Genomic DNA, 20,721 nt, shown 5'->3' on the forward strand with positions numbered 1-20,721 from the left:
CGAACTGTAGCATGATCTGTTCAGTGCTCCCCACTTCAGGCGTGAATGCACGTGAACTGGTGAGGAGAAGAGCATGTGAGATCATGCCATGAACACAATTGGCAGAGTGTTTTTGAAGGTCAAGCGGTGCCAGCGTGAGCGATGATGTCATAACTGTGCGAGGCTTGGCTCTGTCTACGAGGCCGGGCGGAGGTCGTGCTGGGTGCCCGGCGCCGGAAGATTTTTTTTTTTTTTCTTTCTTTCTTTTCTTTTTTTCGAACGGCAATGAACCAAACTCAAGGTTAATAAACAGCTCTGCTGCCAAATTGTCGTGCCCATTCACGTTTGTTCCTCATCCCCCGTTCATTTCCATTCATGCAGCCGCATCATGACGCTGCGGGAGCACAGCAGCTGGATCGTGAACGTGCACCTGAACGTGCGTGAGCGGCGCATCACGAGTGGCTGCGTGACGGGCGACGTGCGCTTCTGGGAGCTGGGACAGAGCTGCTCCACCCACACGGTCGCCACACACGCCGACATGACTGCTATGGCCATACACCCTGCCTTCGACGCCTTCGCATGGTACCGTTACTCCATCTCTCTTTCTCTATATTTGTATATACATGTGTGTGTGTGTGTGTGTGTGTGTGTGTGTGTGTGTGTGTGTGTGTGTAATCTAGGAAAAGAAGAAACTGCGCAAAGAGTCCATAGAAATAGTATGAGTGAATAGTCGGACACAATAACAGTTTACTTACGCATCGGCAAGGGCCTTGCCTTTATCAGAGTAAGGGTACAGATTTAGAACACATCTGTACTTTTACTCTGATGAAGGCAAGGTCCGTGCCAATTTGTAAGCGTATGTCCCTGTTATTGATCCTCCCATGTGTCCGACTTTTCACTCATACCATATATAGAAAATCTTACCTGTTTAGTATCCGTTTTTTCCTCCAGTTTAGTGGGTGCAAGAGACTTCACTCTAAGTGAAAAAATTCAAAGTCAAGCTCTTTTGTCAGTTGGCTTTTACTGGGCTCATATCATTGCTGCCCTTCTCATGTGGCGGGCATTCAGCAATGACTAAATTTGAACTTTTCTTGTTTGTGCGTTGGAGGTGGTATCGTGTCTAAGCGAGTGATGCGTGCCTGCTCCTTCGCTTCGCGCCGTGACAGAAGGGACTCGGTGGTTGACGGTGAACACGATGCTTTGCAGTGGTTCGGCCAGCCAGCAAATTGGCGTGTACAACCGAGAAGGGGACAACATCGGGTCGATCCCGCACAACGAGTGGTTTGTCAACCAGCGCATCGGCCCTGTCTCCTGCCTGGCCTTTCACCCCTACAGGGTACGCCTCACTCACCTTTCTCCACCTTATCACCCCTCGGGGGGTGATGCTGTCTGTCTGCACTCCAGTGCGCTTTGCATGGTCTCCGAGGTGATCTGTCCTACAATCTTCCGCGTGGTGGTGCACATTATCTATGCAGAGAGAATTGCAGTGAGGGAGACGAAGTTGCCAAAAGTTTGATGAAAAATGACCATTCATTCTTTACGAATAGTTTTACAAGGCCGGTGTACCATTGAAATCTGCAAGGTGGTGCTGTTGTATGATCTGCGCAGTGAAACAATCTTGTGGAAGTTTGCAGGCGTTTGCAAAAAGGCCCAGTTTCTCTCGCAGAATTTTGTCTCATTACCAATCCATCCACTCCGAGCCACCCCTTGTCGTCATTGGACATTACTTCTCACTGTCTTGAGCATACATTAGCCTTCATGTGTAAGAGATGAGAAACGGTGTCATCTTGAAATGGCGAAACATCTTGTTTCCTGTTGTTGAAGCTGTTTAAAAGAAAAATTTAGGCTCCTACAATGCTGGCAGCTGTGTGTCTGTGGCCACTCTCTGAGATGAAGCTGTGATGTTCTAGTTTGACAACAAAGCTTGCTAGTGTCTTGTTGCTCTGTTGCTGCATTCAAAAAACCATGTGAAATTAAGCTTGGCTGTAGCTTAAAGGGAAGCTGAAGCGCTTTCCAAAAAATTTGAGTTAGATTAACAGTTATATAGTTTCTTGCGCGCTGATTCCGAATATCACATTTAAATTTATCGTACATGAGTCCAAGTGGCAATTATCTTGCAAAAAGCGCGGCCCCGTTTGAAAGACGCGCGCTTTTCGTCTTTTGACGCCCCTGATTGGTTGCGCCCGTCATGACGTCAAAGGAGGACACCCTTCGGCCGCGCGGGTTGTCGGAAGCATTGCGAACGATCGCACGGTTGCCTTTGCGGCAATTTAGCTTGCAGTTTAATTTTCGCACATGACTAGAAGTTTGTTTTCTAATTTTCCGTGCTGTTGGTTCAATTATCTTGGAGCTTAAATTTGCTTTGCACGACAGAGAACCCCAAAGCAGTGACTGGGACGTCGACTAGTGGGTTCCATCAAAATATTTTTGAATTAGGCAACCAGCATAGGGGGATTTTATACCTTATGTTAATATTAGGTACTGCCTTAACTGTTTCTTATTATACACAAAACCATTTATGCCGAAGATTAATGGGCGTTTTATAAACAATCTACCAGCGAAAAGCACGTACGTGCACTGCGCGAAAAAATATCGTTCATGCGCTGTAAACGTATATGCGAGACACATCTTGCCGGTACACGCATAAACCAACAAGCAGACTCTGCTTCCGCATTTCCTTTGTTGGTTGTCGCCCACCCCAGCCCCGTTACTCATCCCCGTACACAGACCCACACGCGCGCGCCATTTCGGCAGCGGCGCTACTGGCGCTACGGCGGCGCCTCCGCGATTGCTAGCTGCACTTCGATGAGTGGCGTCTTACTGCTTCACATGCATTTATTCTAAAAACACTGCAGCATACTAGTGCCTGCTCAGCATTATTGGCTGTGGTAGGGCTTGATTTTCGCTTGTGCGTTGCGCATTCTGCTACAATATTACGGCCACCTCGTTATAATTAACAGACCAGTCGGACAAGGAAGTTACGTTGTAGTTACGTTACTTGAGGTAACAATCACCAAACGTTTGTGATAATGAATCGTTGGCCTGTTTCAGCATTTCTAGATTTAAGCATTTACCGCCCTAGTCGGACAGAGGCCGTATATTTACTTTTCACTCCTAATTTTTTTAGTATCATCATTATATATATCACCGACTATCACTGAAGCACACTTGAGGTTCAGTGACAACAAGTGCTTGCCAGGTTATAATATGCAGCCACATGGAATCTTGGGCAAAAAATTAGGCCCCCGCAGTCAACACAAATTATGGCACGGTGGTGGTTCGGAGTGTTTTTTTTTTTTAATTCCAGACAAACATATCACCTTATCGTGACATGTATACTTGCAAAATAAGTAATCTGGTTGTCTTGGTTCTTTTACTTTGTAGAAATACTGTTTACCTCTTAGCCGGGAGAGAACTTCTATCAGGATTGGCCCCTTGTTTTAGTTTCGCCAAAAAATTGTTTTTTTGAACACTGTCCTGAGCCCATAGGGAAAGAAAACCGACGCGTTTAACGAAATAAGTATTTCCTGAACAAATGTGACTTGGTTTCTGGAATGGAACGAAACATCCCCGGCCAAAGTACAACAGTATTCCCCATCCTTCCTAAATCTAGAATCTAATGTGAACATTCACGTCCGTCGCATAAAAAAAAAAAAAACGCATTGGAGCGGTTTACAAAGTATTTAACGTAGTGTAGCATATTCTCTGCCATCAAGCACAGCCACCTCGGCTGTCGCTTCCGTATATTATCAAGCATCCCGGCGTGGCATTATTCTGCTTAGGAATACGGCATGATAACGTATGCCTCGTTTGGCGTTCATGCATACTTTTTGAACACGAAAATTGTACATATGAGTGCTATCAACCACAAAAACAAGTATCATTCACAAGGAAACACGGCGAAAAGAGCGTGGCCGAGGCGGCCGATCCAGCCGGAAGTCCAGGTATGACGTTTTTCAGCCGGTTTTTTCCCGCGCTCTTCGGTCTTCCGGCATCGCGCGGCGAGATGGGGGCGGGGCATCGGGCTACTTTTGTTTGCTCATTGCGCCGCGTCTATTGCATGTATTGCGAAAATATTTCGTACACATGAACTATTTAATGTGTACTTGCTGCTCGTCAACTTTTCTTTTAATTCTAAAACCGCTTCACCTTCCCTTTAAGCATGGCTGTAGCGGGAATGTGTTTTTTTATGTCAGCATGGTTGCTGATGCTCTTTTGGCAGTTTGTTTGCTGATGCTCTTTTGTCAGTTTTGTAGAAGGCTGCGGAAACTTGATATCACGCTACAGTACGCGCAGAAATTGCAATAAGCATTCTATCCACCGCGGTGGCATAGTGGCTAAGGCATTGCGCTGCTAAGCACGAGGTCGCGGGTTCGATTTCCGGCCGCGGCGGCCGTTTTTCTGATGGAAGCGAAAAGCAAAAACGCCCGTGTGTACGAGATTTCAGCGCACGTTAAAGATCCCCAGGTGGTCGAAATTAATCCAAAGCCCTCCACTACGGCGTGCCTCATCACCTGCGTTGCGTCGGCGTGTTATTAAACCCTACAATCAATCAATCAGTAAGCATTCTAACAAAAAAAAAAGTCTCAACAGTAGCTGAAGATGTGAGCGCAAATGTTGTGACTCATAATTTAAAAATTGTGCACTTGCGGAGCGCCATCTACTCAACACGAAACAAACATGCTTGCGTATAGCGCCATGAAAACACTGTGGCGTGCTAATAAAGCACCAAATGTACTCCACACTCCTTCTCTGCTCTGTGCCCTTCTGCGACTTCACCATCACACTCCATGGTTTTGTTGTTCAGCAGTGTTTCGACCTTTTTTTGTACTCCTGGTGCGTGTCGTATGATTGGCCAGTACATAACCTACACAGCAAGTTTTAACCTAAAGGTGGTGGAGCTTGCGTTGAAGCACATGGAAACAGTGTGGCTGAGCGGCACTTCAGTGTCGACCCAGTGCGTGTACACTACTAGCGAAAACGAGGTTTGGGCGATGAAAAGGGATTGCCACGTGTTTTGTAAGCCCAAAGAAGGGAAGTTTCATAATCATAGTGCGAAAGATGGGACAGATAGAAGAATAACCACAGGACAGGCGCTGACTCTCAACTGAATTTGTTGAAAACCCGCCACAAACATTTATACCGAAGGCAAACAACGCCGCACGTGTCAAAGTAGCATACGAAAACAAACAAAACCAGATAAAAGGACAAAAGGGAACATGACTTATTTGTCGTTATCCATGAACTGGACCTCTTTATCAGTAAGCACCACTGAAGGGTGGCTCATGCACTTTTCACCCCTCTTGCTAATGTGATAGGCTTCAACTATCTCTCTGCTTTTCTAACTAACTGCTTTTCCCAGTTACACCAAGTATTTACACCAATTGCACCGAGGGAAGTTTCCCGTTGTGAGAAAAGAAGTTTTGGAGTGTCTTGACAGCATGGAAGACAATGCGCTGTGGGCCGATGGCAAATGTGAAGCGGCGAGTGACTTCAGTGAGGAGGACAGCTCCATGGAGAGTTGGGGAGCCACTAGCGTGTTGGGAATAAAAAAAGAAATCATTACGCGAGTAGATACGGGACAGTCTACGTCCGTTACAACGGACCCTCTTAATCAGGAAAGAAATGTCTTCTGTATAAGAAGTATCCACCAGTATCTGATTCCGAAGGGGGGGAGGGGGATATATAAGTGTAAAGTGAGAACTTTGAACAGTATTGCATATACATGTTACAGGCAATTTTCCCTTTCTACACACCTGCAGAATCGCTGCACAGTGTTAAAACGGGGGAGAAAGAATCACCGAACACTGTCTTTAAATATCAGCACTGGCACTTGTAAGAGGCCTAGCACATGTGGCCGAGTGCGTAGAGACGTACGCTAAGCTGAGCAAATAAAGCAACAATGTTACTAGGAGGAATTACAAACCAGCTATAATAATCAGTCAAGTCAAGCAGAATAAGCCAGGCTTTTTTTAAATCCTTCGTGAAGAAACATGTTTGCCTGAAACCGTTCATCAAACACTTGAGATCGCTGCCTGACATTCCCCCAAGGCAGCTTCAACATTTTTAATGATCTTAGCCTGGTCAGTAAAACGGCTGATACGAAATAGCCCGATGAAGGAGAGCTGTGAAATAGATAATTAGACCAGTAGGACTCCACTCAGCCAACGGAAGATTGCACACAATAGATGGGAACCGTCCCGCTGCGCGAGGCATTTCTTACCTTCTTCATTGAACGGAACAAGAATGATGTATGCATGGGAATGATAAATGCCGAAATTCGCTGAACCTGAGTTCTTTGTTACATAAAAAAACTGTGACGAGGGCAGGCTTGACCTCTGGGTGCGCCACTTAGCGTATTCGAAAGCGCTGTTCTTCAGTCTTACTGGAGTCATGTTTTTAAGTGCAGAGCACTTTAGGGGCTCACCTTGTCGTCGTAGCTCACTCGCTGGACCCAAGTAGAGCCCCACGGTTTCCGTCGTCGCGGTGTAACTCAGAGGCTTCGAAAGCCAAGTGGTTTATATAGACAGAAGCATTCGAAACTCGTAAACCGCTGGCGCTTGTCGTACATCTCCTTGTTGTCAAGCGCAAAGAAAACTGCAGGCACATTTGAGGCAAAGTACACGTACTTATCCGCCAGTGCCCGCGTTCATTTAGTTAGGAACGCTGGTTGGGTTGGTTTTTATGATAGCAAGCAAAAAAAAGTGGCAGTGCAACGCTGGGACGTGCGGGAGGAGAAACAAGCACAAAAAGAACAGAGCTCCCGCTGGCGCAGTTTCAGGCAGGGCTCACGTGGGAAATTTGAATTGCATTGGGTGGCAGCAGTGAGCGGATAACAGCGCCACAGCCCATTATGGCGAATCACTGCTCTGCACTTTGACAGCTTTCACATTGAGTGGAACGGCTTTAGTTTTTTGGCAGTGTCCTTGTTCTCGATGGCCGAACAGACCGTCTGCTTAGACAGGCCCATACTTCTGGCGATGGTGGCCTATAGTAGGAGAGCGAATACTCAAATATTTGAATACAAATCGAATAGTACCTGCGCAAACAATTCGATTCGCAAATCGAATATATACTATTCGATTTTTTAAATAGTCGAGTGGATTTTCCTAATGGGCCTGGCTCTTAGAAAGCGAGAGATATCGGTCCACGCACACGCACTGCTCGTGCACAGTCTGCTTGGCAAGTTTCATCCAAACTGCGCTTTCGACGAGCAGGCCTTGCAGAGGCGTTAAATTTTATTCTACTGTGCGGAGTAATTTGTGATTGCGCCGATAAGATCTTTCCTTCCTGCTGCTGCCATCAACTCTTGCTGCCATTTTGAGTAGGGCAACCAGATGCTTACGTGTTAGACCAGCTTCCGGTAAAGCAGTCACTGCCACTTTTGTAGTTTTCGTTAATGTAAAATCAAAAGCGGTTCTGGCTTTTTTTAATGCAGTTGGTAAATGTTTCTTGCATGTTTCTTTGTTGTTTTTTAGACCACGTGGGATAGCGCAGGCTCTTGTAGTGCGAGCTTTCTTTCTGCAACGTATCTTTCACACTTCACGCTCCCAATGTGCTTTCAGAGAAGAAGTGCCTCGTCGTGTTCCATGATTGTGGTTGTTCGGTTTTTCATGTCATATTTTTCCTGCGTGCAAAGTGCTTCTTCGGAGTTATGAGGTGCTGTCTAGGCGTTGCCTGTGATTGCAGTAGTGCAACTCCAGTCAACTCGTTCAACTTGTTCTCTTTTATTTTGGGGGGGGGGGTACCGCCTCATAGTGGTTCGGCGACTGAACTGCTGCGAGTAATAGCTGAAAAGTGTGTTCTTCTGGTTGAAAAAGAATGTCATGACTCCCGAACTTGCAAACTAGCTTCTGTTTTTTGCACAAAAACCTATGAAAAATCGAGGAGTGAAAAAAACAATTTATATTCTGTATTCGCACACCCCTATTATTTATGCTTGTTTATCAGACAGTGAAATCAGCTACACTGTCACTGATCGCAAAGAAAAAAAAAGAGAGAGAAAAATAACTACCGGCACTGGCTTGGCGTGGCTGCACCAATGACCCAATCTATGCCAACAATTTTACCAGACATAGTAGTTTCCTCGCCAAAATAAGAAAAAAAAAAAAAAGCATAACGGGTGCCGGCAACACTGAAGGAAGTCCACCATTAACATTCAGTCAAAACTTTATGAGCAGAGTTGATTCCATTTAAAATGCTTGGGGACCAAACAAACCAACAGAAGTGGTCTGCTGTAACTGGTAGTCCATCATTGGCAGATCCGCTGTAACAAGCGTAGACTGACCAGTCACTGACTTGTGCTGCTGAGTGAGGTTTTTTTTACCTGTGAAAGCTCGTTTTCAGCTACTTTCAGCCTGATTGATTGTTATTGTGGAAGGATGCATAAAACCAGTAATAGTTAACCTGCCTGCATTAAGGTGGCACTAATGCATGAACCAAAGGCTGTTTGGGCGACAGCATTGAGGATTTTATAGGCCTTTCTCATTCCAGCTGTATGTTTTTGTTTTTAGACATTTATTGAAATAGAGAACCTGGGGGTCTCTCACTAGTGTGTCAGACCTTCCTAGGTGTAGTAAGCAGTTATGGCTCACAGTGCATATAAGTGTGAGATTGCAGGGGAAAAAAATAGTTGGTTGGGATATAACTCTATCTACTATGGTTGATTGGGATATAATTCCACTGCTCAGTAGATTCATGTTGGTTGCACACGAAGCTGGACGCAACTCGCTAAGAACACTCGTCTCCTCTTGATTTTTAAACATTCTGACTCCGTGTTTGTTGTTTCCTTGCGGCTATGCAGGCTTTGCTTGCGTGCGGCAGCACGGACTCCATCGTCGGCGTGTACACGACAGTCCGGAAGCACTGACATTCAGCACCCACGGCGGCCGCATTCGCGGAGTGGGCGCTCCACTGACGCGTGCGGCGTGCCGTGCACTGCCACAACCCCGTGCCTTACAAGCAGACGACATCGACGTGTGCGGAGCAGACACCCGTATCTACTGTTTGGCTGCCACTGGCTCATTGTAGTTGTACACCCTGTCTGCAGACTGTCCTCCCTTTCGCCGACTCTGCGCAGTGCCGGTGAGGCCGCGGCCGTAACTGGCCAATCAGGAGGCACCGGTATAGGCCAATCGAAATGGCTGATGTTCTCGTACACCGTGTTCTTCTGTCATCTGCTTTCATGAGCAGGTAGCAGACGACACACCTTTAGAGTACTACGTTCTGCATATTTGAATGCCTGTGCACACTTTGTGGCTTCAACAGCGCTGCGCAAAGTCGTTGAAATGGGGGTGTAAAGTGATTGTTGTCTCGTGTGGCTCGTGGAAGCAGTTTGTGGAACCAGACTACAGGATGTCGGTGTTTTCGGACGTTGGAAGGGAAGCGAAGCTAATGTCGTCTGCTGGTAAAGGCAGAATGTACTATCTGCCTGCGAGCTTTATGGGCGTGACGCATGTGAACATACTGTTATTGACTTCTCGTGCGGACACGTGTGCGGGGCTATGCCGTACAAGTGACAACCTGTGGTTATCACCAAGAAAACTGGTCCGGCATAAGAATGCTGCTGGTTGCGTGGCGCAAGTAGCCGTTGAAGTGTACAAAAGCTTTTTGCTAGCTGGGGAGTGTCGTAGATTTGTGCGCTACCTTTTTCATCATCTGTTTGAAGTTCACAAGCCGTTGTTTGGTCCTTGCTGCTTGCAGTTTTTGGCTGGCCCGGATACCAATTTTTGTCTTGATTGAATCGCTTGTAGTTATTCCCGTAATGCCTATGGCTACCCAGCGCTGAAGATAAACATTGACTAATCCTAGCAGCCTAGTTAACTGCTAGGCTAGTGCTGTTCTTCAATGCTGACTGCCTTGTAACTGGGCTTCTCATTTTTCTTACATTGCTTGACTTGTCATCCAGCTTGTAGCATAGGTGAGGACATAAGTTTCGATTCTGATCTTGGATATAAATAACGGTGTGCAGTGGAGCAAGTCACTTGATACTACCGATTTTGTCTTGGCTTGGCTACAAACCTGCTTGGTGCTGTGCACTATTGCAGTGTCAGAGGCTGTAGACGAAGCTTTGTAGCTGGTCGGCTTTGCTGATCATCGTGGCACGTAGTGGATTGCCCTGTGGGAAGCTTGACAGAAAGACAAGAGTGTGAGAAGGTTGGCGATCGCATTCAGATGTCGGCAGAATGAACGAGAAAATTGCTCATGGCAGTGGTTGCTTGCAGGGTGAAGAGTGTCGCGGAGTGCGCTTACTGCTTCGTAGAACAGCCTAGTCAAAGTTTTAAACTTGTTCTGCCGACTGTTGGATTGTTTTGGCTGCGGCTTTTGTTTGGACCGAGAGCTGGCTCCGGAGCGAGTGAAGTGTCACAGAGATCAGTGTCAGGATTTAGTCGATTCGTTCTTGTCTCTCGCAAGGTAGCATAATTTCTTTCACTTCCTTCATTTGCTTGAGGGTTCAGCGTGTGCTGTGGCGCCTTCAATTTATGTTTGATGGAGCTGGAGCAAAGCCCTGTCTCTGTTAATGTACGCCCTTGGTTTGGCGATGTTGTTGTAAAGTGATGTAGTCAGCCCTGTTTTGAATGATCGCATAAATTTGGGTGTGGCAGGCAGCTACACATTTCGTGCTTTCATTGCAGAGGCCACGTTCTGAACTGCTTCTCGTACCTTTTGGTTATGTCGCAAAAATAAGGCTGACAAAGTTTCTGTTTGCGTCAAAATGGCAAAAAAAAAAAAAAGTGTCATCGTTGCTTTCATTGCACCCGTGGGTAAACTTCTCACTTAGAACATGTCAAGTGCTTTGAAGGCATAGAGTTTCTCAGCAAGTATACTGGAGAGGAAACTGTGCCTTGTAAGCCATGTTGTCGTGGGGGTTCATGGGAAGACCCCCCTTTTTGGCTTGGGCTTGACATGACGATTGGATTCTTAAGCGGTTTTTGGGACTTGCGTTCTTCACTATGCATTAACACGTTTACGAGCTACAAGGAAGCCGAAATCCTCCTTGTTCTGTTGTAGCCGTGTTCAATGAAACAGCAGGCAGTGCGTGATCGCACCTGACGTTGCTCATGCCGCAGTTGAAGGACGCATGACTGAGCGGGTAATATGCCGCCGCGAAATTCGTTGCCGACGAAAAGAAGGAACAAAACATACTTCGACGAAGACAAGATACGACCACGGGGATACGACAGATATGGCCGCTTGTATGCGTCCTATCTTGTCATCGTGCACAACTGTTTAACACCACGTTTTCTTTTTTCTTGTTAAACTAGCTGGCGGTCGGTGCACCGCTTCACCACAAAGGCAATGCTCAAAAAAACCTTCCAAACTCTTCAAACAACTTTTTATTTGAAATAATGGTAAAATTAGTAAAACCAGAGTCTCTACTGTGTTCCCCCCAAAGATTAACATTGTTCGTAACTACAACCTTGGCCTGCGGAATAGCAGGCACAACCATTCTGGCAAAAATACGCTTTACTTCCTTTTTCCTTAGTTTTAAAACAGCCTGTTTTTATTTTCCACTTACATAATTGCACACTATTCTTCGCGTTTTTGTGGCACTTTGTTATAATTTGCGGTCACTAAACGTTTCAATCCAAGCCAATGATGAAACTAAGGCGAGCGCGATGTATAACGGCGGCCCATGACGGCACAGTTGGCCATGATGTGCGCCGCATAGACGCTAGCGCCAGATTCCTCTCTAGTGTATATTGTAAGAAACTCTATGTTTGAAGGCTGCTCAAACTGTGCTGGCATGTTGTTTTGTCAAATGTTTCTTCTTTTCTTCACACAAACTTTCTATTGCAGATTTTTTTCTCCTAGAACTGATTTGAAGGCAAGTTAGCGCAACGAAGCATTAACTCTTTAGCCAAGAGCGTGAGAGCATAGTTGAAACAGCTTTGGTGCTTCTCTTTCCCTGCATTTTTTTTCTTGGCAATGTCTTATCATAACACACCAAGTCTGAAAACAGTTGCTGTAGGCTCGATCTTTCATTAGTTTGAGGTTAAAGGTCACGTCTGAAACACATCTCAACAGAGAAATTTGAGAGCAATGTTTCCAGTCATTCTCTTTCACCTTGAAAAGCAGCTGTGGTCTCTAGGGTTGGCCCTAGGAGATTTGTACATGTCATCTCCATTGGTTGAAGACCTCCGACACTAATTTGAAGGAGCGTTCTACATTAGCGCCATTGATAGCGTTTATCCTATGGCATGGCAAAGAAGGCAGTGTTAGTTTCGCGCTCTGGGTTTGTGTTCAAATGCTGTCAAAGCTTTGTTACTTTGAGGTGTAATGGCATCAAGCCTGCCTTATAGCTGTAGGGTGCATGGGCACATGACCAATTCCTGCTGAATAGCAGCAGCTCCTAGGGTCCCTTAGGCTGAAAAAAACAATGTACAAAAAGAGATGTACTTGATATCTCTTTGGGACATAGAAATGAGGCAAATTTGTGTTTAGTCCCGCCACAGTACTGCGCTGCAGACAAAAGTGCAGCACAATTAGCTTGATTTGCTGATTAATTGCGGACAGGTAATTTTGCTGCTGTAATAATTAAATTCGGCAAGAGTGGCATTGCTTCAACGTTTGTTGTTGCGCAAGGGCATTACATCAACGGGCGTTACTCGTTTGCTTCGTAGAAAAGGTAGACGAAAGAAATTTCGGCACTAAAAAATACATCCTTGCAGTCGTCTTTCCACAAAAAAGCAAAAGGCAGTTCTTGTAGGGCTCCCACATCATTTCATGCTGCTTCCTGTGGTCTGCCAGTAAACAGTTGATTTCTTAATTCTACCAAATATGAACGGTTAAGTTTCAGTTGAATTCACACAGGCTGCTTCGATACCCCTGCCTCTCGCATGTTTTTTCTACGCGGGGCATTCGTAGAAGCCTCAGATAGGCAGATGAGAAGGAGAGGTTAGTAAAATGTCGCTATGTTAGTGATGTTGCTCATGGCGAGATCCGAATGGCATTTCCTCGGAGTCTGCACAGTTACCAATGGCTGTGCTTAGAAACTGCAGCGTGGTTACTTTTTTTTTTTTTTTTCTTTCAAGAAGGTGTTGTTAGTACGACACTTCAGTAAGGCCTCAATGTACGTACTGCAAAGAGCACCCATCAACCTCTGCACGCACACACGGCTGATGCTTCAGAGCTGCCCTTTCTTCACAGTTCTACTTGTAGCAGAGCTGCCCTTTCTTCACAGAGAAAATGTTGAAAGTTGCATTCGTTCATTCTTGAGTTCAGGTTGGCCAAAGTTCGGTGGCCAGAGAACCACCCAATGTAGTGGTTTTTCTCACGTCTGTCTTTTCTTCTCCTTCGCACGGATCGCTATGTAGGAGTGCAACCTCGGAATGAGTCATGAAGAAAAAATGTTTGGTGCATAAATCAGGGTATGAATGATATCCTGTCTCTTGACAACTGTACAATAGTACTGCACCCAAGTGCATTATGGCAAGCCGATTGCAGCTTGTCGTGTTCTCGCTTCGTGACGACAGGCTGTGTGCAGTGCAGTTGTGTTCTGTATATGCACTGTTAAGAATCATTGGACATAAATGTTGTTGTTTTGTTGCCAGTTCGGTTTGTTGTTTCTTCATATGTTGGCACACAGCTGACGACATCGAAAAGCAACACTGTGCTTTTTTGCAGCTGGGTTTAATTAACTGCAAGCTACCCCCAGGTCAGGTGCCTTGGATGTTTGCATTTGTGATTCCTTTTTTGGAAACTGAAATGGCCTGCAAAACTGAAATGCAGTGTGTAAAGTGCACCCTACCGGAAGGACTTTCTCTTACACACTAAAAACAACAGACGTTCTGGGAGCATTAACTGTTGCATTAAGTGTTACCATAGTAAACAAGTGCACCGGTTAGGTGGCTTTACTAAGCTTAGAATGGTCACCAAGCACAGCTGTAGCCAGAAATTTTTTTCAGGGGGGGTTATAGGTTATCAGGAGAAGTTTTGCTAAAAGGATCACTAAGCTGTGCTTGCACACTGCCTGGAAAATTTTCGGAGGTGGTTCGAACCCCTTAAGCCCCCCTCTAGCTACACACCTGTCACCATGTGCAACAGTTGTGAAGTTGGAGGTCAAACTGTCAGCTAGCATGGTTAGCAATAGCTCTTGTATGGCCAAACATAGATCCATCTCCCTGAAATTTGCTTCGAAAGTTGTCAAACTAGCATCATAGAAAAAGAAAACTTTCTGACAGCCGGATTACCTACAAAACCGCAGACCCCTCTATGCAAGATGCAATATATACAAGAAAAAAATCCGCCACAGAGCAGTGGCTTTGATCTTTGATGCTAGACCTACTGGACCAAGCTGCTTTATTTGCTGGCAGTGTCCAGCCAGGAGTAGTGATGCCTCACACATGCATATGGTTTAGTTGAGCTCTTCGATCAATACCCTTGGCTTGGATGCCTTCTGCTCCTCAACTACCCTGCGAGCCTCTTCAAATGTTGCCACATTTTCCGCGACTGCCACAGCTTCCACGTCAATGTCCGTCAAGCAAGACAGCAGCTTAGCCCCGTGCTCCGCCGTCCACGACATCATGTACTCCACTTTCTTGACGGCCCGTCGGAGCTTGCTCTTCAGCTCCCTCTCGCACCCCGGCACCCTTGCAGCCACTTCCAACGCATTCCGGGTCTCTTCCAGAGCTCTCAGGGCATTGCCCTTGACACCAGGGCTTTCCAGGAACTTCCGGAAGGTCTTGAGCAAGACTGGCAGCTCTTCAGTGGCCGTTCCACTCTGGCCCGTGGCGACCTTTTGCAGTACGGCCTGAATGGCTTCGGCAGGAGCACTGAACACGGTGTCGTCTGTTAGTACAGAGCTGACTCCAAGCAGGTCGTCTGCACTCTCTGCAATGAGTTCCCCGTTGTACAGCCTGACAACATGGACGTACCCGCAGAGAACATTAAGAACACTGTTCACGACACACGGCGCAGGTTCCCTGCTTGTCAGCTGGCAGAGGGGCTGGACGGAAGGGGGACTGGCGCACTGCGGGGAACTGTCGTCTGCTGTCACCTCGGTCACGAGCGGAACGCCTTCCCACCAGGGCTTCCAGAGTGGGACGAGTTTGCCGACGTCGCCGGATTTGATCATCTCTTCAAACTCCTGCTTCTCATCCTCCGTGAGGTAGCTCCAGGCAGTCTCGGGGTCGATGTCGGTCTGCTCCAGACGTTGGACCAGTTCGGCCACCTCGTCTTCCTGGTCATCTTGGCAGTCTTCCGCTTCTTCTTTGTGGGCAGCCTTGAGGATGTCGACCATCTTCCTCTGTGCTTCGGGCTCAGCCTGTTCCATGCGCAGGTAAGTCTGGACCCAGTCCTTGTAGAAGTCTTCGCTGCATCCCTGGTGCTTCACGTCTTTGTAGCACTTGGTTGAGCAGTAGCCAAAGTTGCACCGTGGACAGGTGTACTTGGCCAGCGCAGACTCGCAGAACTTGCACGGTCGTGGTTCACACTCCTGCATCTTTTCCACTATTTAGTTCGATCCAAGTAGAAAATACTGGGTTGACTTCTCTATGCAGGAAGTGTCAAAACTGCAGCTGTCTCTGCGAGGCCAGACCTCTTCCACTTGGCAGATGAGTCTTTTAATGTTTAACTTGGTGCAGCGGATGATTTGTGCGGCCTGCACGCTACTTTGCTACTGGGTTAGTTACGTTGACTCCTGTTTCTCAGCACCCTTAAACTGCCGGCCCAAGATGTAGATTTCGCTCGACTCCTTGCGGCTTGCAGGCGGCTTGACATAGTGGACGAACTGGAAGAACCTCCGGATATCTTCGGACAGCTTGGTCGCTTCCCTGCCGTTCCAGATTTTGCAGAGGAAAGACCCGCCAATGCTGAGAACTCGGAAGGAGAAAATGAGTGCCGCATACGAAAGGGTGACAATGGCGTCGTGGTCAAGCGATCGCACTCCAGAGGCGTTCGGCGCCATGTCGCTGATGACGGCGTCCACCGGTCTGCCATCGAGACATTTCAGGATCTTGGCTGCGGACTCTGGCTTGAGGATGTCCGTGTTTGGCAGGAAGGTGGCACCGGGAATCGGGTCGATGGGCAAAATGTCCAGGCCAATCACTGTTCCCTTCGGCAAAAGGCCGTCTGAAAAAGTGAGACCAGGTGGATGTGTGAACAATCGGTTCGTTTATGCTTCTATATTACGTTTCACGACGCGTGCACAGTTCTCACGCTATAGAAACCTCTGACGCTAGAAACACGATAGTAAACAGTTTTGTAGGTCAGCCCGACAAGGCTGCCTGCTTACTACTCGTTCTTACGCCAGACGTTAAACGCTGTATCATGGATGCGCTAGAGAAATTTTCTTCAGCGGTATGCGTGCACTTATTTCGGCAGTACAATTGACACAGAAAGAAATAACAGTAAATAAGTGAACGACATTAGCTCTCATATTTTCAAGCCATTTTTAAAACGGGGTACTCTTGCGAGCTAAATGACGCCAAGCAGGGTGCATCTCGTTTGAAACACACGAGGTCGGTAGATAATTAAGCAAAGCCTCTCACTTTTTCCTGTAGAGTTGATTCTTTCAACGATGACTTGCGTCCAGGCGCCCGGCGCAGCTCCGCACTCTACGATGGTGTATCCAGGCTTCAGGATTCTGTACTTATCGTCGATTTCGATGAGCTTGTAGGCGCTTCGCGCGCGGTAGTTGTCGTACCGAGACTGCTGCACGTACGGGTCGTTCAGGTGCCTCGTGAGCCAGTCCTGAGATGCTTTGCTTTTGCCCTTCAAGTTCTGCGGCTGAAATTTCAACTGCGCGGCGCTCGCATGTAAACTACGCCGCAAGCTCTGCGAAGCAGCGTATTTTGCCGAGCCGACGAAAGCTTCCATGAGAATGGAAGTGGCTTGAACTGGCTTGTGTTTATCCCCGTGTCGGCTCGTTCACTCAGTACCTGATCGTGACAGTAACAAGTTATGATTACGTGAACCTTTTAAAGCGCACTTTACATATAATAAATCTGCAAAATTATTTTAAGAATTGTGTAATGTGTTATATTTAGGGCTTGTTTATGAGGTCAGATAAAGCCGTCTGCTACAGGAGTTTTGCGAACTTTCTGAAAGGCGGCGCTAACGTCGCTTGCATTGGCCATTTGTGCGGTGGTGCCGTCCGGTGCGTGTGTTGTGCTCGGCGAGCGTGTTTTCTTGATTTACGTGTTCACCATGTGTTTCAGCGTGACACTTTTGATGTGCAACATGTGAGCCATGCCCGAGCGACCGGCGAGCGACTGACATGAGTGAGTGTCGACAGTTGCCGTGTTGTGCGTTGTGTCCTCCGTGAGACGACGGGAAAAAAAGAGCGCCTCGCATCGACGGCAATGTAAGTGGGACGATCGAGTTTTGTTTGTACTAAGCTCCGCGAGCCAATGAAAGGAATACGCCGCCGCGGAAGCGGCGATGTTTCCATTTTAACCGGTTCCGGCGGGGCTGGGCGCTGTGGCGGCCTACGGTAATCGCCCCCGCCGTGGACACCACGAAGCAGGCGTTACCGCTGATGAATGCCCGCCGAACCATTTTCGCTTCCTTTTCTTTTTCCGGCGGTATCGCCACTCGTGACCGATGCTGCTCGCAATTCACCTCGGCGGCTGTTGACCAGCGGCGAGTCTCTCCCTCTCGCATTCGCGGTTCCACGTTTTTGGTTCCGGTTTTCGCTTCGCGGTCGCGGAAGAATTTCGGGACTCCGCGCACCTGAGATGTCAGACGTCGGAAGCATTTGGCACCACCGCGCTTCGAGGGGACGTCTCGAAGAAGCCCCTGAGGCTACTAATTTTTTTTTTTATTTGCGTAACACTTGGAAACAACCTCTGACTCCTCATTAGCGTATGCGCAGTCACGTCTACTTACAACCCCGTCCAAGGGCGTACACGGGTGTGCAGTGGGGCGTTTACGACGAACTGGCCGCAGTTTCTTCTTTTTTTCTTTCTTTCTTTGAAGGGGGGTGGGGGAGGAGGGAAGTACACGTTCGAACGTACCGTTCAACAGTCTTCCGTTCCTCGTCGTTTATTCAACACCGACGGTAAACGTGTCGTTCACTGCCGTTCCGGGGATCACCACTCAAGGTCGTTCCCGCGTGCATGATTCACGCCGCAGGCGCAACTGGCGGTTTTTCGCCGCTGATATGCTTCTGACCAACGCCTCCTTTAAAGGCGGCAGTGTGCTGACCGCCGGTGTTGACAGTCGTCGCTGCGTTGACGCGTGTGACGTGTGGCTGAGGGAAGAATCGCGCAGTAGCGTCACGTATGCACGTAATTGTTTGCCTTGGTTGAACGAGCAAGAGGGACACGGTTAGCGTTCCTTTCTGGCACGCTGGTAGGAGAGGCCGGCCGGCGTGCGCAAAGCAGACCACGAATATGCGCGGATATTGTAAATGGTGCGTTTGGGAATATTGGGAAAGTTGATTAGTGCGCGTATAGCATGCACTTGGGAGCTAGTGGGAAAAGAAAAATGGTAAAGTGCCAGCAGAACCAGAAAATAGGCCTGTGTAACATATCGCACAGCTGATAGGTGAACGTAGGGCACGACATTCATATCTTTAGTGCAAACGTAAACCGTTGGTTATCGTGCTGCGCTGCCACGCGATTCGGAAGTTGGCCTAAATGTTTCCGTATTCTCTGGGCGCTTGTTTGTGGCAAGCATTGACAAGCGAGAAACGTTCGTAGACAAAAAGAAGAATGAGTGCTGAGCCCCGTGGTTTGAGCTCGAAACTAACTACGCGAACTTGTGTGGCCTGCTCCAACGTATCCAGGAAGGCCTGATACGCTGATACGACAGAGAAACGACGATGTCAATTCTCTTCGTAATTGTGGCGTACGCGGGAGAAATATTCTCCCTGAATGAACGAAGACTTCAACGGGTCTCATTTTCCCGCGCAAAAAAAAAAGTCCAGCAAGGATCAGGCCAGCTTATTTCGGGCGTTTTAGGGGAAGGCATAGAAAAAGGCTGCCTCTGTGACAGCATCGCGATCCGCAGCGCCTGATTCCGTGTTGCTGCACAGCTGATACTTGAGAGAAAACCAACACGGGAACTTAGCACAGTTTAAGTCGACCGTGGATAGTCCGAGGATTCTTCACGCCATAGAAATAACCAATGCCGGCTTGGTTCTCGGGGAGTCTGCGGTGAATCTCCCGTGCCACGGACAGTGGGAGAAGGGGATTATCACGCACGGTTCGCATGCAGCACGGCGCACAGTCCGACGTACGAGCTGGGGAGAAATTTACGGCGTGTAATTGTGCAAGGATGGCAAAACATAGCGGGCTTGATGAAGCCAGGCATACTGTATCACCACCGTCATTATCAGCCTATCTATGTCAAGTGGAAGAGGACGCCTTTCTCATATTCCAATGCTCCTTTCCTCTACGGTCCGAATCCATTCGTTGCCACCGAATTTCTCTCCTTCGAGTCTTCGGTCCTCGCCTATTTCTAGTCCCGTCTCACGGCTAGGGTAAAGCCCCTATCACAGGTGTTTATCCAGAATTTCAGTTTTGGGGTGGTGTAGGGAACTGTTGGGGGTGTGTGTATAAACTCCCCGTTCGGGGTGCTCGTGGATGTGGGATCTTTTTTGGGGGTTCTCGAGATCCTTCTGGGTAATGTATAAATCCCCACCTCTCTGTACTAGAGTTCCTGTATATAGTTCCTGTACAGGGTTCTTGTATAGAGTTCCTGTATATAGCTCCCGCAGGGAGCTCTACTCTGTACTGCTCTCCAGTGATTTCCCTACACCCCCCCTAGGGGGTGTGTAAACCCCCCCTAGTTTTTCCGGACACCCCCCCTTGAATCCCCAAATTTCACTCTTGTCAGTCCTTGTATGGACCTTTTTCAGTATCGATCTGCGCATGCGCGGGCTGCCTGTCTGCTATTCTTGGCAGTAGCCTCGGGCAAAATAAACAAAAGTGCGCCCCCCGAGCTGGCTGTTAGCGTTGCACGTATTTATTTCCTTTTTTTCGACAGCTCGTGGCAAGTTCGTATGTGCACACAAAAAAGGCTTTCAAAGGAAAGGGGCAAAGTGGTTTGAGGCTACGAGCAAAGCATATATCGACAGGCACTCACCCAGAATTACTTCGACTGAGGCCACCTTTGACTTGAACTAAGTGCAGTAAACACACATATAATTTACTTTCTTCATTGATTCGATGCCGTTCTTTGTTTACAACCGTAATCTTTGCAGATGCTCTTTCAGCATGTACATTTAAAATGGGCATTTTGGCGACGCGAAGCGCTACAGAAGCTAATCCTGGCGTTTTAATAAATCGGGAGCGTACAATCGGTGCCTGATTTATAAGTGCTGCATAATTCGTGTACTACCTAAACATTGTTTCAAGAACTCAAATTTCGTCACTGGCCCTGGTAACAAGTTCGAAAATGTCCTTATACGTTGAAAAATGGCGAGAAATTAAAAAAAAAAACTGAATACGGACCTTTCATGGTAAAAAATGAATTTCTCTAAATTTGTTTTTTTTCTTAGATTGAATAGAAAGCACCGCCTCTCAGGTGTATATATATATATATATATATAGAAAATGAAAAACGTACGTCACGGGTATGAGCGTTTGGTTAACAGACGTCTATTATTTAACTATTGGGATAAAAAAACAGCTTTTCTAGTTTATGAACCCCCCCCCCCAGAGCCATTGAGACACCCCCCCTTGATTCGATGCCTGGGGAAACCCCTGCTGCTCTCGTCCGCCGCCCTGCCGTGGATGGACGTGATGAAGGGGCTTTAGGTTGGGGTGGATGGGAGGATATCTCGGTAGCCACTCT

General features: G+C 47.5%; 4 protein-coding genes across 4 annotated transcripts in view; 2 read left to right on the plus strand and 2 right to left on the minus strand.

The window, feature by feature from the left end:
• The window catches only part of Raptor (regulatory associated protein of MTOR complex 1), a 57,773-nt gene extending 44,242 nt beyond the window's left edge, over nt 1-13,531 (plus strand). The window contains exons 26-28 of the mRNA XM_077670974.1: nt 361-561; nt 1,186-1,315; nt 8,783-13,531. Of these exons, the coding sequence (XP_077527100.1) occupies nt 361-561; nt 1,186-1,315; nt 8,783-8,848 (397 nt within the window). The 3' untranslated portion in view covers nt 8,849-13,531. The remainder of the gene's footprint in view (nt 1-360; nt 562-1,185; nt 1,316-8,782) is intronic.
• LOC144138599 (zinc finger HIT domain-containing protein 2) lies at nt 13,014-15,421 on the minus strand. Its single transcript, XM_077670972.1, has one exon. It carries the CDS (start codon nt 15,419-15,421, stop codon nt 14,336-14,338), a length of 1,086 nt encoding a protein of 361 aa, XP_077527098.1. The 3' UTR covers nt 13,014-14,335.
• A 185-nt stretch (nt 15,422-15,606) lies between these two features.
• Nucleotides 15,607-16,846, minus strand: Mrm2 (Mitochondrial rRNA methyltransferase 2). The gene is made up of 2 exons (XM_077670973.1): nt 16,470-16,846; nt 15,607-16,050 (listed from the first exon to the last, which is right to left on the minus strand). The coding sequence occupies exons 1-2, from the start codon at nt 16,795-16,797 to the stop codon at nt 15,608-15,610; spliced, it is 771 nt and encodes a 256-aa protein (XP_077527099.1). The 5' UTR covers nt 16,798-16,846; the 3' UTR covers nt 15,607.
• Nucleotides 16,847-17,038: 192 nt separating this feature from the next.
• The window catches only part of Mical-like (MICAL-like protein), a 163,384-nt gene continuing 159,701 nt past the window's right edge, over nt 17,039-20,721 (plus strand). Inside the window, exon 1 of the mRNA XM_077670976.1 lies at nt 17,039-17,284. The gene's annotated coding sequence lies outside the window, so the exon portion shown is untranslated. The remainder of the gene's footprint in view (nt 17,285-20,721) is intronic.

This window comes from Haemaphysalis longicornis, unplaced genomic scaffold (assembly GCF_048455015.1).
Source record: "Haemaphysalis longicornis isolate Haplotype H1 unplaced genomic scaffold, Haemaphysalis longicornis Haplotype H1 scaffold_5, whole genome shotgun sequence".
Taxonomy (NCBI): Eukaryota; Metazoa; Arthropoda; class Arachnida; order Ixodida; family Ixodidae; genus Haemaphysalis; species Haemaphysalis longicornis.